The 14,888-nt window shown below is 40.8% G+C and overlaps 1 protein-coding gene across 1 annotated transcript in view; it reads right to left on the bottom strand.

The window, feature by feature from the left end:
* FHIP1A (FHF complex subunit HOOK interacting protein 1A) overlaps window positions 1-6,016 on the bottom strand; it is a 101,789-nt gene extending 95,773 nt beyond the window's left edge. Inside the window, exon 1 of the mRNA XM_065878271.1 lies at window positions 5,912-6,016. Within this exon, the coding sequence (XP_065734343.1) occupies window positions 5,912-6,016 (105 nt within the window). The remainder of the gene's footprint in view (window positions 1-5,911) is intronic.
* Between the last annotated feature and the right edge of the window lie 8,872 nt (window positions 6,017-14,888).

The following is a 14,888-nucleotide window of genomic DNA, read 5'->3' as shown; positions in this document are numbered from 1 at the left end:
TAACAAATTATTATTCTCCATGATAAACACAAGTGTTTCTCTGATGGAGCTTTGACTCCATCTGACTATCATTCTATTTCTTATACACATGCATATATTAGTAGATGACTATTTATACTACTTTGGTTCCAGCCTAGTTACTTCAAGGAAGTCACGTGAGTACAACCCATACTTCCAAATCCTTTGGAATGCTAATTTAAAGTGGCATTGTGGAAAAAAACCAAGTTCCTAAGCAACATTTTCCATCACACAGAAGAAGGACAGGATTTAGTGATCAAGCCAAATTCCACTTAATGTACCAAATTAACTACAACAAAAGTACGTTTCCATCCAGTTCCTGTTTATTACTTAGCAGCTGTGTCTTTCGATTTAGGGTTATTTCTTACACACCTATTCCCATGAAGACCTTTACAGAGTCATTTCTTCTCGTATTAAGATAACAGTCTAATAATATATGTGTACTTGCAGAACTTGGTTAATGTCAGCTCCAATCCTGAACTACAGAGATGTGTCTACATCTGGAATTAAACCTGATAAAGCAGAAACTATACATGCCATACTTCCTTGGGACCAAAGTAGTCTAGTAATTACTCTAACAAAGAAACATGGTAGGAGCATCAATCAATAAAGTAACATAGTAACCTAACCTTTAAGTTAGGTATATATAAATTTTTTTTTAATTTCAGTATCAGGGGAGGGACTAAAGAGTAATGATATATGTAATAATATTTCAGAGAACCCTGTAATTCCAACCACAGTGAAAACAGACTTATCACCGAGCATACAGTGGGAGAGCTTCTGACTTCTCAACATATTCAACCACTTTAGAGTCTAATAGAGGCACAACTCCATGCCCTGGCCCTCTAAAGAAGCATAGCTTTTGTTCTGCTTTACTTTCTACTGTGAAGTTTAGAGCTACTTGAAAAGCTGAGAAGAGAGACACACATTTTTTAAATGTTAACAAACACCACTTTACTAAGATACTGAGAAGGTTAATCAGAGTTCTGTAATATTTTCTAACTTTTCATCTCTCAAAGACTTCATGTAATTTCTCTCTGTCATTTAGTCTATGACAAGGCACAGACCAAAAGAGTGAAGAGGAAGACAGTGAGGGAATGAGTGTCACAGGGAACAGACTGGAATGCAGATCTCAAAGCCATGTATAAGTGCCCTTTGCTTTTTTAATGGAGTCAGGCTACTTGGAGCTCTATACAGGTTACCATACATAGGACATACTGTCTATTTTTTATTATTGTAGGAGGACACTTGACTTACTTAATCCAGATGATTCAGTTTTTTCTCATCCCCGTCCCCTTCCAAGAAGAAAAAGGCTACTAAATCCACTAGCTTTTCTTTATCCATCACCATTACTCTATCTGAACTCTGAAATGTTCTTAGCTCAAAAAATTGTATAATAGCATGTATTTGGAGGCTGAGGGTGGTAAGGAGAAGCTTTGCGCCATTAACAAGCACACAGAAATGTGCATTTCCAATTGATTTTTTTTCACCTCTGTTCTCCTGGCTTTAAGAGTAGACACCATTTAGTACATAACTAATACTGATTCGGTATGTGAAAGGAGAGGATAGAGAATGAATAGAACAAGGGCCATGAAATTTCACGAAGTAAAAATGTGCCATTAAGGATACCTAGTGTGGGACTTCCCTGGTGGCGCAGTGGTTAAGAATCCACCTGACAATTCAGGGGACACGGGTTTGGTCCCTGGTCCAGGAGGATCCCACATGCCACGGAGTAACTAAGCCTATGCGCCACAACTGAGCCTGCGCTCTAGAGCCCGTGTGTCACAACTACCGAGCCTGTGTGCTGCAGCTACTGAAGCCCGTGCGCGTAGAGCCTGTGCTCCACAACAAGAGAAGCCACCGCAATGAGAAGCCTGCACACCGCAATGAAGAGTAGCCCCTGCTCACCACAACGCAGCAGTGGAAGCCCATGCGCAGCAATGAAGACCCAACACAGCTAAAACAAACAAACAAACAAAAAGCAACAACAACAAAAGAATACCTAGTGTGTGTGTGGTGGCGGGTTAGTTCACATGGCAATATACTTGGGCAGTTTGTTATCTGATGGACCAATGCTTCTTACTTCTTGCTCTCTCTTCCATTCAGAAGAAGCAAAGGCAAGAGATAAAAACAACAGTCTACTAGACTATAAACCGTTCTTATAGACTACTATAAAAATTAAACATTCTCGGGGCTTCCCTGGTGGCGCAGTGGTTGAGAGTCCGCCTGCCGATGCAGGGGACATGGGTTCGTGCCCCGGTCCGGGAAGATCCCACATGCCGCAGAGCGGCTGGGCCCGTGAGCCATGGCCGCTGAGCCTGCGCGTCCGGAGCCTGTGCTCCGCAACGGGAGAGGCCACAACAGTGAGAGGCCCGCGTACCGCAAAAAAAAAAAAAAAAAAAAAATTAAACATTCTCTTTCTCTCCCCGACCCCCTCCTCTGAAGATCACTGATCATTAAATGCAAGTCTAAGGTTCTTACTGGTAGCAATTTATAGCAAATGTTTTAATATTAGTATATGTTTTCCAAGTCTCCTAGTTCTTCTAAAGTTGCATTAACCAGGTGGAGGGATGTTCTAGGCAGAAAGAAGAGGAAGTCCCTAAGGCAGAGAGGCATGAAACAGCACGAGGTGCGCTGCCAGGAGAGGGGGTGGCTAGGAACTCCAAGTAATTTTGCATTTCTGGAGACTAAATGAGAGACAAGGAGTGAAAGAGGCCACGACATAAAGAGCCCTATCTGCCATCCTGGCCTGTAGGTGGCCAGATGCCACTGAAATGTCCAACTACAGGAATGCCCCAGACAGAATCTGGGTTTTAGGTTCGTTGCTCTGTCTACTACAGCACAAGATGGCACCTCAGAAGACAAGAGGACGTACAGGCCAGAGGCTACTTCCTAGAGCCTGGATTCTCCAATGTTAACTATTCCTGGATGTCCACTACAGAACTATTCTGAGGATAACATGAGAGCACTGGACCCAGGGACCGGTTTGGAAACTCAAGTGCACCACTGGGTCACTCAAGGTCTCTCCCCTGGCGACCCCCCCTGAATCTCGGACTGCCTCAGATGGTGCCTCGGATGATGGATGGCTGTATAACCAGCTGTCCCTGACAGACTGCAAAGTGTAGGTGGGTAAGCGGGTATCCTTGACCACCACTCAAGGTCTGAAGTAGAAGCTCCTAGTGAACAGTAGAACAGAACCTGCCGAATATATGTTAATTATGCTGAATTTGTACTGAAGTGTCCTAACAAACAGAAGCACTCTGGACACCACTGACTTTTGTTGCGTTCATTTTCCCTAACTTCACATCTGAAAAAGCACGGTACTTGCCAGCTAATGGAACACTTTGGTAAATAGAATGTTGTCGCCCAGTTCTGTCTACACATTTCCTACCAGCCTTACAGTTCTCTTGGGTTGCCTCAGGGGAACCCGGGGGCTACGTCACACTAGTCACAGAAGTTTGTGTCAGATTGTAGCTCATTTCCCAGTCCTCTGCAACTGCTCTTCATCCGCCCCCAGCCTGAACAACTCACAGCAAAGCGCTAATGCATGAAACTCCAAAAACAATAAGTAGCCCTTATTTCTATCAGCTGAAAGTCTCACTCCTTACCTCACACTTAGCCCCACAGCTCTGCCTTGCCCTGACTTCCTCACCTTTTTTATTTCTAACCATCCAAAAAAGGCACAGCTGAGCATTTGTTCCTAATACCCCTTCTCTAAAATGTTCTTCTCCTTTCTGTCATCAAATCCTTCTCTTCCCACAGTCAAGCTAACAAAATCTCACTTCCTGGATGTCACAGGCCATTTCCATCTGTAACAGTCCCTTCCCTTGACTTAATTCCTGTGATCAATATTATTCATTTTATAGTAATGTATCTCACGTTGTCATCCAAACTAGCTTATACATTCCTTAAAAGCCCCAAAGGAAGGCTTATACATTTCTACGTCCCACCTGTGACGCCCACAGTGAGGTAGTTGAAGTTTGGGCTCAGTAAATCTCCATTTAACAATACAGTCGGTCCTGCGTATCCGCGGGTTTGCACCTGCAGATTCAACCAATCATGGATCGAAAATATTTGGAAAAAACTTTCAAAAAGTTCCAAAGGGCACAACTTGAGTTTGTTGCACACTGGCAATTATCTACATAGCACTTACATCGCATTTACACTGTTCGCATAGTATTTACCCTGTATTACATATTATAAGTAATCTAGAGATGATTTGGAGGATGTGCAGATGTGCGTAGGTTATATGGAAATATCATTTTATATAAGGGACTTGAGCATCCACAGATTCTGGTATCTGCTGGTGTCCTGGAACCCATCCCTCACAGATACCAAGGGACGACTGCAATCACATTGACATCGACATGAATTTCTTCAACCAGTATTTTTTATTCATAAAGGTAACAGTAAGGCCCTCAAGAGCCTTTGGAACTAGAGAGAGACTGAGGGCATTTTCCAGATTTATTTAAAAGGGGTAAGAAACTTGGCCAAAGTTAAAGAAATGGCTGAAACGATAATGAGACCAAGAGTGTACCCCCTTTATGAAAGGAAGTGTTTAATAAACTAAACCCCAATCCCTCTGACAAAGTAATCCTTACCCTCAACTCAATATTTTTCTGCATTAAACAGAGGGTGGTATGCGTCAGCACTAAAGTACGATGCCAAAGGTAATTACTCTAATTATCTGGAAAATTCCTGAATTACTTTCTTCCCATTGCTAAAGCAGATGTCCCCTTAATATCCAGAGCAAACCCATGAAGACTATAACAGTAAAAAGTCAGAGAAGGGGAAATGCATAAGAAAATCTTGGAAGCTTTACACTGGATACCGACAAGAAGCCACAAAATGTAAATGACCCAGAAGCAGAACTGATTTTGTTTTTGATCTAAACTGTGTCCCCTTATAATTGCTGTGATTTACAGGCTCAGAGCTTTAACCCATGGGCTGTTTCCGGCCACAGGAAGGAACTGGGTAGTCATTAAAAAACTGTCACATAAATAGCCACTTACCAGCTCACCTGGGGAGTGTAATGCTGTACAAGTAGTAAAGAATGCCAATTTTATTTATTTTACTACTTGTAAACTCCCTGAGGAAAGGGGCGAGCTGGTAAGTTTCCTGACCATTCAACCCTTAATTATCCATACAGGCAGATCAGAGAAGAGTCACAGAGAAGTCAAAATGAATAATCAAAAAAACTTTTATAATCAGCTTTGTAATGAATTCAGATACTTCCAGGCACCTTCTTTCTTTAAATGAATAGGGACCACCAGCCTGAAAAATGCTAGAGCACAGAGGTCAAATACGCTGGTCTTGGAGTCATGGGACCAAGGTCTCAGTACTTGATTGGAAACTCACTAGTCGTATAATCTCAAGCAAGCTATTTAACCTCTATAATTTTCCATTCCCTCATCTGTAAAATGAGGAACCTAAAACCAACTGCCTTACTGGTTTGCGGAGAAGATTAAATGTAAGGTATTTGATGTATTTGGTACAACACTTGGCAAATATTTAATAAATATGTATTTTAGTATTGGTAGCGTTTAAGGACTGAATGGAAATCAGCAAGGAGGAGGGAAAGAAAGAGGATGTACTCATGGTCAAGTGTACTGCAAAGTGAAGGACAAGTCACTTGAAGGCCAACTGCTACTCTTATAAAAATATCTGAGGAACATGCATGTCCCCTAATTGCTTTCATGAAAACCAAGGTTTTTAACCAACTACCTATTCTAGGAATGCAAGCAGAGAAATTTGCTTTTCTTCCTACCTGAAAGGGTTTCCTCCCTATGTTTTCTGGAAGCCCACCTGTCACACAGGTTGGGAACCCTGGTTCAGTGCAATAGAGGCCTCTAGGGCTACCTAACCAGCAGAGAAGGTGGAACTCATACATTACCTGCGCCCAGTGGTTTTTAAATACAATCATGCATGTTTCTGGGTCAACTCCCTGCAAGCTCACAGCCTGCCGGAGTTTGCCTTCTGTCGCAACCGATGACATCATAAGCCTTCAAAAACCAAATGCTTCTAAGTCATATTTAATTTTCATGAAAATTTGGTAAGCAGTCACTAACTTTCAAGTATCACAGTAGAAATGTAACTTCTTCACATTTCATTGTCACCTTCGAAACCTGTAATGAGAATAACAAAAAATGCATCCCATTACATTCATATATTAAATAGGACACTGACTTAAGTTAAAGTCAAAACACAGACATTCTCAAAGTCCAACACGGAGCAAAATATCAACAAAATAGACATTTATACTCAACCTAAAGCCTTTCTTCTGTTTTCTCTCACTTTGCTACTAAATATATAAAATAATGAAGCTACCAAAGCTACATGAATAAATTAAACGATTATTGGATTTATTCTGTCCACTATCACCAACCACAACTTCCTAGATTATTATTCTATATCACTCAAATCTAGTTTCCAGAAGCAATAAACTATGATAGCAATGTTAGTGGTGTGTAGAAACACCCAGAAACAGGAAAATCGTTAGTTAATAGTGACTGAAATAAATGGCTTGATGTAACTTAGGGGAGTTATAACACAGCACCCAGACTCCTGGGTCCAATAATACCAATTATTTTAATCAATGACTGTCATAATGGTATTGAAAGCATTCTCAGTCATTTCGTGGCTACAACCTAAGTTAAGGTTTCCAGCTTTCCTGAAAAATAAGAGAATTCCAAGTAACCTTGACAAATCATATAGAAATGATCCATCAGAAACAAGAGAGTGCTTACTTCGTGTGAGGACAAGGCAGCAGCGCACTTATCGATGAAAAATGAGTTATGTGGACAAAATATGAAGAAAGCCTGACCCAACAGGGCCATTGGGGAGAAAAAAAGATACTGGGGTCACAGAGTATACAGGCAATGTGATCCAGTTGTGTGGTGCTAACTCTCTGACAAAAGCACTAAGATACTGGTATTATTATCTTAGATTCATCAGCCCAAAAAAGGACTGGGGACCGTTCAAAACGTTATTTGTTTGTGTACAGGCTAGAGGGAGTTCAGAGAAAAGTAATTACATTATAATTACCAGAGCACTGGAAAACAAAGTCCATGATAAAATTTCCAGACTTGTAGTACCAAAAGATTAAAAAAAAAAAAAAGAGGCTATATTTTCAACTGAGTAACTAACATGAAGGGTATTACAAGGAGAAGAGTGATCAACTATTCCTTCTATAAACAATAAAATGTGAGAGAGGGGACTTCAGGTGATGATTCAGGTTAGACTTATTGATCAAGTTCTTTGTGGGAAGAGGAATTAAACATTGGAAAATAGTTAAAGGAATATTCAAAACAAGTACTTCTGTTGGGGGCGTAGAAGACTTACCAATCAACATTAAAAGATCTTTATAATACATTTTAGTACATAAGAAAAGAAAACATGTAAGAATTAATAATTTTGGGGAAAGAAACATTTCTTAAGGAGAATGATGGGGGATTAAGGTGTGTGGAAAGAGGGAAGCCTGTTAGAATGAGGACTGCATAGATATTGTAAGTGAAACAGTTTACATGTATCTTTCATGACTATGTTTTATTATGTAAATTGGTGAATTCCCCAACATATAATTCTTAATAATACAAATGTGCTGTTTTCTTTTTTAAAAAAAATAAATTTATTTATTTATTTATGGCTGTGTTGGGTCTTCGTTGCTGCACACAGGCTTTCTCTAGTTGCGGCGAGCAGGGGCTACTCTTCTTTGCGGTGCACGGGCTTCTCATTGCGGTGGTTCCTCTCGTTGCGGAGCACGGGCTCTAGAGCACAGGCTCAGTAGTTGTGGCGCATGGGCTTCGTTGCTCTGCGGCATGTGGGATCTTTCTGGACCAGGGCTCGAACCCATGTCCCCTGCATTGGCAGGCGGATTCTTAACCACTGTGCCACCAGGGAAGCCCAAATGTGTTGTTTTCAATAAGACATTGTCCATTACCAACATGGCCCTTTGCCACTGAGACGCATGTTACACTGCGCCAAACTGGTGTTTTAAAAATCAGGAGTGTCTGCCCATGCACGCAGAGTATGTGTTCCCAGTCACACACACACACACACACACACACACACACACACACACTGCCTGTGATCCTCCCGCCACTCTCTTGACCTCACTTTGGTTCGCAGGCTAGCCCTTCTAGATGGTATCTCATTGTGCAACCCTGTTTTAAGTGATAAGAGATAAAACAAGTTCTGATTCAACTTCCTTGTTGTCCTAAACACTACATTTCTTTGAAAATGTCAAGGTCTCTTATTCAGATGGTGTAATGATAATAATGAAGAAAATCAGAGTGTTTGGGTTTATCCCAGAGGTTGAAAAAGTAGAAGACTCTCTGAGATGCCTTCCAGCTCTGGGATTCTCGGATTCTTCTTCGAAGGTATGAAGGGAACATAAATCATGCCAATTGCCTCTAAATCAAAAATAGACAGATGCTCTCTAAGATCCTTCACATTAGTTCTCAAAGGGACTTCACATGCAGTCTTTTCAGACAGTGAGACCGCAGTACAGACAGGATAAATTTCTTAGCTGAGGCCAAAAACTTACAAGTCAGTTTTCATGGAGACAGAAATGTCTCTGGACTCCTAGTCCAGTGTTCTTTCTAGAAACTGTATTCTCCTTGCTCCTGGTTATAATCCCTAGCCCTAGTCCCTTAAGGAACCTGTATCTTCTCTGAGAAAAGTACATCTCGGTTGATACTTATCCAATCAGACTCTTGAGGCAGATGCCTGAAAAATCTAAATATGCCATGAATGTAGAAACCACAACATCGAGAGAACCTGGGAGAGAAAGCAGAGGGGGAGGCAAGTCCAGCAAGCCACGTTTGGGAAGCGAAAAGCTATTGCAGGAGACCCTGTCAAAGAAAACACCACCTCAGCACCCAGAAGCCACTCTCTCTCGTTCCCAGGTTAAAGTGGTAAAGCACTGGCATGTCCCCAGGGCAGTGTGAAAACGAAAGAGATGGCTCCATATTCATGAGCTATGTTTAAGGACCCATTTCCTCAAGCACAAAGGTTTTCAACATATTTCTGCATTTTCCTGTTATCATCAGCCTTTCCTTTTTCCAATTCCAAGCATTTTACTTAACTCTCAGACAACAGCTAAAAATCCCAAGTGAAGAAAACAGAAGGACAATACTAAGCAAAAGGCTGTGAGCAGGTAGGAGAGGCTGCAGGTGCTAGATCGTGCGCTTATGGCATGTGGCATCACTGGATGTCACCGCTTCTTGCCCTCTGCTCTCTTCAGCCTAAGGCAGCTGAAGTCGGGAATGGTTAGGGTAAAGCTTGCTGCTCTTGGCACACATGCAGCCTGTTCTTGCCATAAATACACACAGGCACATCAACTCGAATTTCATGCTTGAGAGAAAGCTCTAGAAATTGTTTAGCCCCTAACAAGTGATTTTTTTCCTTTCTTCAAACAAACCATCACCAACAAAAAATACCCAAAGGACTCTTCCCACAGTGGTTGCATGTGGTATTGTGGTACGGTTGTTGAGGTTTTTGGTGTTGCGGGGGAGAGATGAGCTATCAAAGTACATGTATGTATTATGTATGTACGTATGAACGTACGCTGAGATATTAGCACAGTTTCTATACTTCAAAGACAGAACCGACTATATTAATTCCAAAGACATTACTGAGTGGTCACATTTATATATCTCATTAATATTATATATAAAAATATTTTCCATCAATAAGGAGAGGAAAATTCTATTAAATATTGTTGAAGACAGAGATAACTGACATAAGAATTACCTGTATTTTTATTTGCCCTTTTTTGAAGGTGTATGATATCTTTTACTTGACTATGAAAAAAGCACAAGCGTATGCTTCCATATCACAGAATTATAAAATGTACCATATAATCATAGAAGCCTAGACTCTAGTCATCTAGATCATACCTCTTTCCAATGTAAAAATCCCTTCTACCTCCCTCCCAGACAGACATCTTATCTAATTTCAGACCCTCTCAAAAACTACAATACCTAGGAGAGCTGTAAATGGGTCAAAATCACATTTTTTCCTGAACTACCAATGACTATATTTTAATATAGCTCTCTTTCACTATCAGGCTGGACTTATAATGTATACGTTTTGGCATTTAATTATATATTATTTCATACCATCCTTCAATTCTTTTACATACTTAAATATAATATCCTCTAATAATGGACTATAAAAAAATCCTGAAGGGAAAGAAGTGGATGGCCACCTTAAGGGAGACACAGCCAAGGGAACATTTTTATGTAGGGAAAGGTGATCATATTTGTAGGTCTAATGAGAAGGAATCAACGAACATGGAGAATTTGAAGATACCGAAGAAAAAAAAAAGGGGGGCGGATTTTGATGGGGCAAGAGGAGGAGAAAGGCGAGGTCAAGAGCACAGTTAGGAGAGGCCTAGAGAAAAAAGAGAAGCACGGCCAAGTCTTTTCATAGTGAGTCACCAAATCTTGAACTGGATGGAAAGGCTCCCTTCCTACCTCTCCTTCTCCTTCCCTCCTGATACTCCTCTGGTTGGTTTCTAGAGACAGTCAGAGAGGATAGGTGGATTTAAAGTGGGGAACAAAGCACCAGGGCTAAAAGTTTTGAGCTCAGTTCTCCAAGCATGGAAGTCAGAAAACTTAGGTCCCTACTCAGGGACGTAAGCTTTGACTGGGAGACAGGGCCCAGGACTCTAGCTCCAGCTCTAACCAGCAGGAGACTCTTGGTTTGGAACCTCGCTTCGGGGAGTACTTAGGACTAAATGATTATTTCTTAGGTCTCTCCCAGCTCAAAAGTCATCATTTTACATACTCTTTTGCAACTGTTATACTAATTGGGGAGGGGTAATCAGATAATCATTAAAGGAGGATAATGGCCATGGTACAAAAATCTTTGAAAGAATTCTAGTTGTAGACAGGATTCTACCTGTATTCTTTCACGATTAATGCATATTTCACTTAAGGAACCTAAAGCACAGAAATCAACCATCTCAAATATAATTTGTGTTTGGTTTGTTTTTTTCCTGAGCAACTGCCAGTAGAAAAACTCATTGTTTCAGAATGCACTTCGGAAGGCTCTGAATTGGCTGCTATTAAATACATAAAGAGTCTATTACTGTAAATAAATGTGGTTATCAAGTAAAATTCCATCTAAGGGTGAAGAGTCTTCAAATATTGGGAAAACCTGAAGAGATGGGAACCGTGTGCCCTCAACTATAACTAACAGCAGTGGGGGGAATTCATTTTGGGTCAGACTACCTCAGACAACCTCTACTTAGAGCCTAATAAAATCCTATTAAGACTATATCCTCCCTGTTCTCTAATCCTCTGGCCCAGTTTCCTTTTCTCTCTTGCTGTCGTATCACATGGCAATGCTGGGCTGTTGGAAATAAAGCCAGCATCTAATAGCCCCGACTCTCCTGGACCTTGTCCTAAGACTCCCTCAACTTGTTGGCTCGTTCATTGTTCACTATCCATCATCTCAGTAAAGTACACCTTGTTTTGTTCCCTCAAGTTGTAGGTCACCAGTTAACACAGAGGGTGTACACAAAGAAAATTCTTGCAACCTGTGCATTCCAAATGGTTTCAGGCTTTGATAAATGCATGCCTCAAAATAGTAACCAGACTGCAGAAAACTGTTTTTAATGCCATAAAATAATTCCACCATGTTTTACATCTTAATTTCACTAAAATAAGCTGCCAGCCAACTAGGTCATACCCGAGTACCATGCAAGTGACTGGTAAACAGAATAAATGGAGAAGAAAAATTAAAATTCAAAACATACCTAAAATGTGTTATGGGACTTAATTTTTAAGGCTGCTTAAGAAACTAAACCCCTAGTGGCAAGGATTTGGAATGTAAAAATTATAGCTTTTGAAAATTGTAGCAAGTGAATGGTACCTGAACAGGAAAGTCTCTTATACACATGGAGTAATTTGTCAAAACGTGAAAACTGGACCACTCTTGGGCAAAGTCTCCCCAACAACCCAATCAATCACTATCACCTTGGTAGTATGCACCGTCCTGTCACATCACTATCTTGATGAAAGCTATTAAGGGACAACTCAGTTACAATATATGCCATAAAACCCTAAAACTTAGCTAAGGTAAATTCAGAGATAGATTTATCTGACAAATTCTGTGGGGTAGTATTTTAAAGCAGAGATTTGAGGTAGATGCTTGGAATCTCTCTCTAAGAAGAACTCTCTCATACTAATGAAGCTCTTCTCAAGAAATGTTCCTGGATAAAAAATATGTAAGTTTTTGACCAACATGTCTTGGTGCCTTTGGAAAGTTATGCTGTTTAGTCTAATACTTGTCTTTACAGCTCTATTCATCAGAATTAGTTCCCTACCAGCAGCCTTTCAAATGCCTTTATGTGAAAATTTTCAAATATGCAACATGCACTGTAAATAAGATGATGTGATGATTCTCTTTTGGAACAGCAACATGAAAAGATCTCCTTTTCGAAAATGTCCTTCATCCATGCATGGTTTAAGACATACTAAGTGCAATGAGTGTAGTAACAATAAAATTCCATATATGCCCACGAATCTCACAAATTGTGGGCATATTTTTCTGGAGAGAGGTGGCTATAGTTTTCAGCCAATTCTAAAAAGGGTAAAGGAATTTCTTCCCTTCAAAAATGTTTAAAAGCCTCTTTAAAGATGCATTCATTGTAAAACCATGAAGAGTCCCAAAACAGAGACGAACAGCCAGTTCAAATTCTAAAGGTGTTACTGAAGAGACAGCCATGGAGCTTTTGTGACTTCGGTGATACAGAAAGTTCCACTTCAGCAGCTTGGGGGTTGTTCTAGCCTGTGAGTAACCATGATCTTGAGTAACAATCAGGGCAGGCTTCAGTGCCTTACAAATTTCATGGCTGGTTAGATACTTCCACTCCAACTCAAAACACTGCAAGGTGTGGCATCAGAGGTGCAAAGTGATAAGCATTTATTATAATGTCAGCAACAGGCTCAAAGAACATGGTCCTACGCCAATCAGGACAAAGCACCTTTCTTCACCAGTCTATGAAATGGGCCACAAGGAGTTTGGGGGCCTTTTGTGCACTACAGACATGACAGAAGTGGAGTAAATCACTGGTACTTGAAATAGCCAATACAGGTATCTTGAAATTATAGGTGGAATAATATTAGCACTTATGTGGTAACCTAAGACCGCAAAGTTCTAATTTCACATTTCTTTACTTTTTATGAACATAAAAATAATGAGACTTCCTCACATGTAAATATAATAATCTAACAAATGGTATCACTGCTGTACCAGAATTTAAAAGACTATATTTTCTCATCGAAGAGTAGGCAAAAGATTCTAGAAGTTCATAGTAAAAACGTACTGGTTTAAAGTAGTTAACCACTCACATATATATTATTGCTATGATCAGTTTATCATCAAGATGTCCTATTGTTAAAAATAAAAAGCCAAATCTAGAATCACTGAAAACTTTCAGGGGGAAGAAGATTTTATCTTGAAATCTCTCCCTCCTCAGTAACAGCTACATGGGCCTCGGTTATATACTATCAGTGTCCAGATTTACACATTTCAAGAGGTGACTTAGGAGAAGTAAAAATGGGTCCATCTCATAAACCTCAGGTGAGAACATAAACTGGTGTTCTATCTGCAAAGGGCAATTTGGCAACAGTCTTCAAAACTGAATTTGATCAGCAAAACACTTGTGGGCATTTATCCTATAAACATACTTTTATCTTACAAAATGACATATTGAATAGTAGCAAAGAGTTGACACTTACTGGGCACTTCTCTGTGCCAGATACTATTCTGAAGACATTACACCATTAACTCATGAAATTTTCTCAGCAATCCTGTGAACTACATTTCCCTCTTCTACAGATTAGGAAACTGAGGCACAAAGAGGCAAAGGAGCTGGTCTAATCAAGGTCACACAGATATTCTGGGGTCTAACCCAGGCACATTCTCTTATACACTAGCACCTCTCTAACTACAGAGATGTCCTTTGTAGCATTGTTTAGATAGTAAACAATTGGAAAGATCCCAAATATCCATTAGCAACGGTCTGGTTAAATAAATACGGCACTTCTATATAATGAACTAACTATGTCACAATAAAAGGATGCAGCAGATCAGCCAAGATGGCAGAGTAGAAAGGCCCTGAGCTCACCTCCTTCCACAATCACATTAAAATCACAACTGTTTGCAGAAAAAGACCGAAACCTATCAGGAAATTAAAAACATAAAGAAGGAACCACAAGGAGATGGGTAGGAGGGGCAGAGTTGCAATCTAATCAATACCCACAAACTGGAGAATAATTATATTACAGAAATTCTCCCACAGGAGTGAGAGTTACAAGCCCCACATTGAGCTTTCCTGCCCAGGGGTCCTGCACCAGGAATATGAGCCCCACAGCGTTCAGCTTTGAAGGCCAGCAGGGCTTAATTTAGGGAGTCCCAAAGGACAGGGAAAGAGACATTTCACTCGTAAAGGGAGTACACAAAATCTCACAAGCAATGGGACCCAGGGTAAAAGCAGTAATTTGATAATAGGCTGAGCCAGACCTACCTACTGGTCTTGGACAGTCTCCCAAGAGTGGCAAGGGGCAACTGCAGCTCACCCTGGGGACACAAGACACTGGTGGCAGCCATTCTTGGGAGCCCCTTCTACCACGTGGACACTGGTTTTGGTGGGCACCATTGTAATGTCCTCTCTATAGCACATTAGCACCAAGACCTGGCCCCAATCAACAGCCTACAGGCACCAGCGCTGGGAGGCCTCAGGCCAAGCAACTAAGTGGGTGGAGACACAGCCCCACCCACTGGCAGACAGGCTGCCTAAAGACTCCCTGAGCCCACAGCCACCTCTAGACACTCCTCTAGAAACAGCCCTGCACACT

This window comes from Phocoena phocoena, chromosome 5 (genome assembly GCF_963924675.1).
Source record: "Phocoena phocoena chromosome 5, mPhoPho1.1, whole genome shotgun sequence".
In the NCBI taxonomy this organism is placed as follows: Eukaryota; Metazoa; Chordata; class Mammalia; order Artiodactyla; family Phocoenidae; genus Phocoena; species Phocoena phocoena.
Note: the sequence above shows the minus strand (reverse complement) of the source record. Positions and strands in the feature narration are given on the sequence as shown.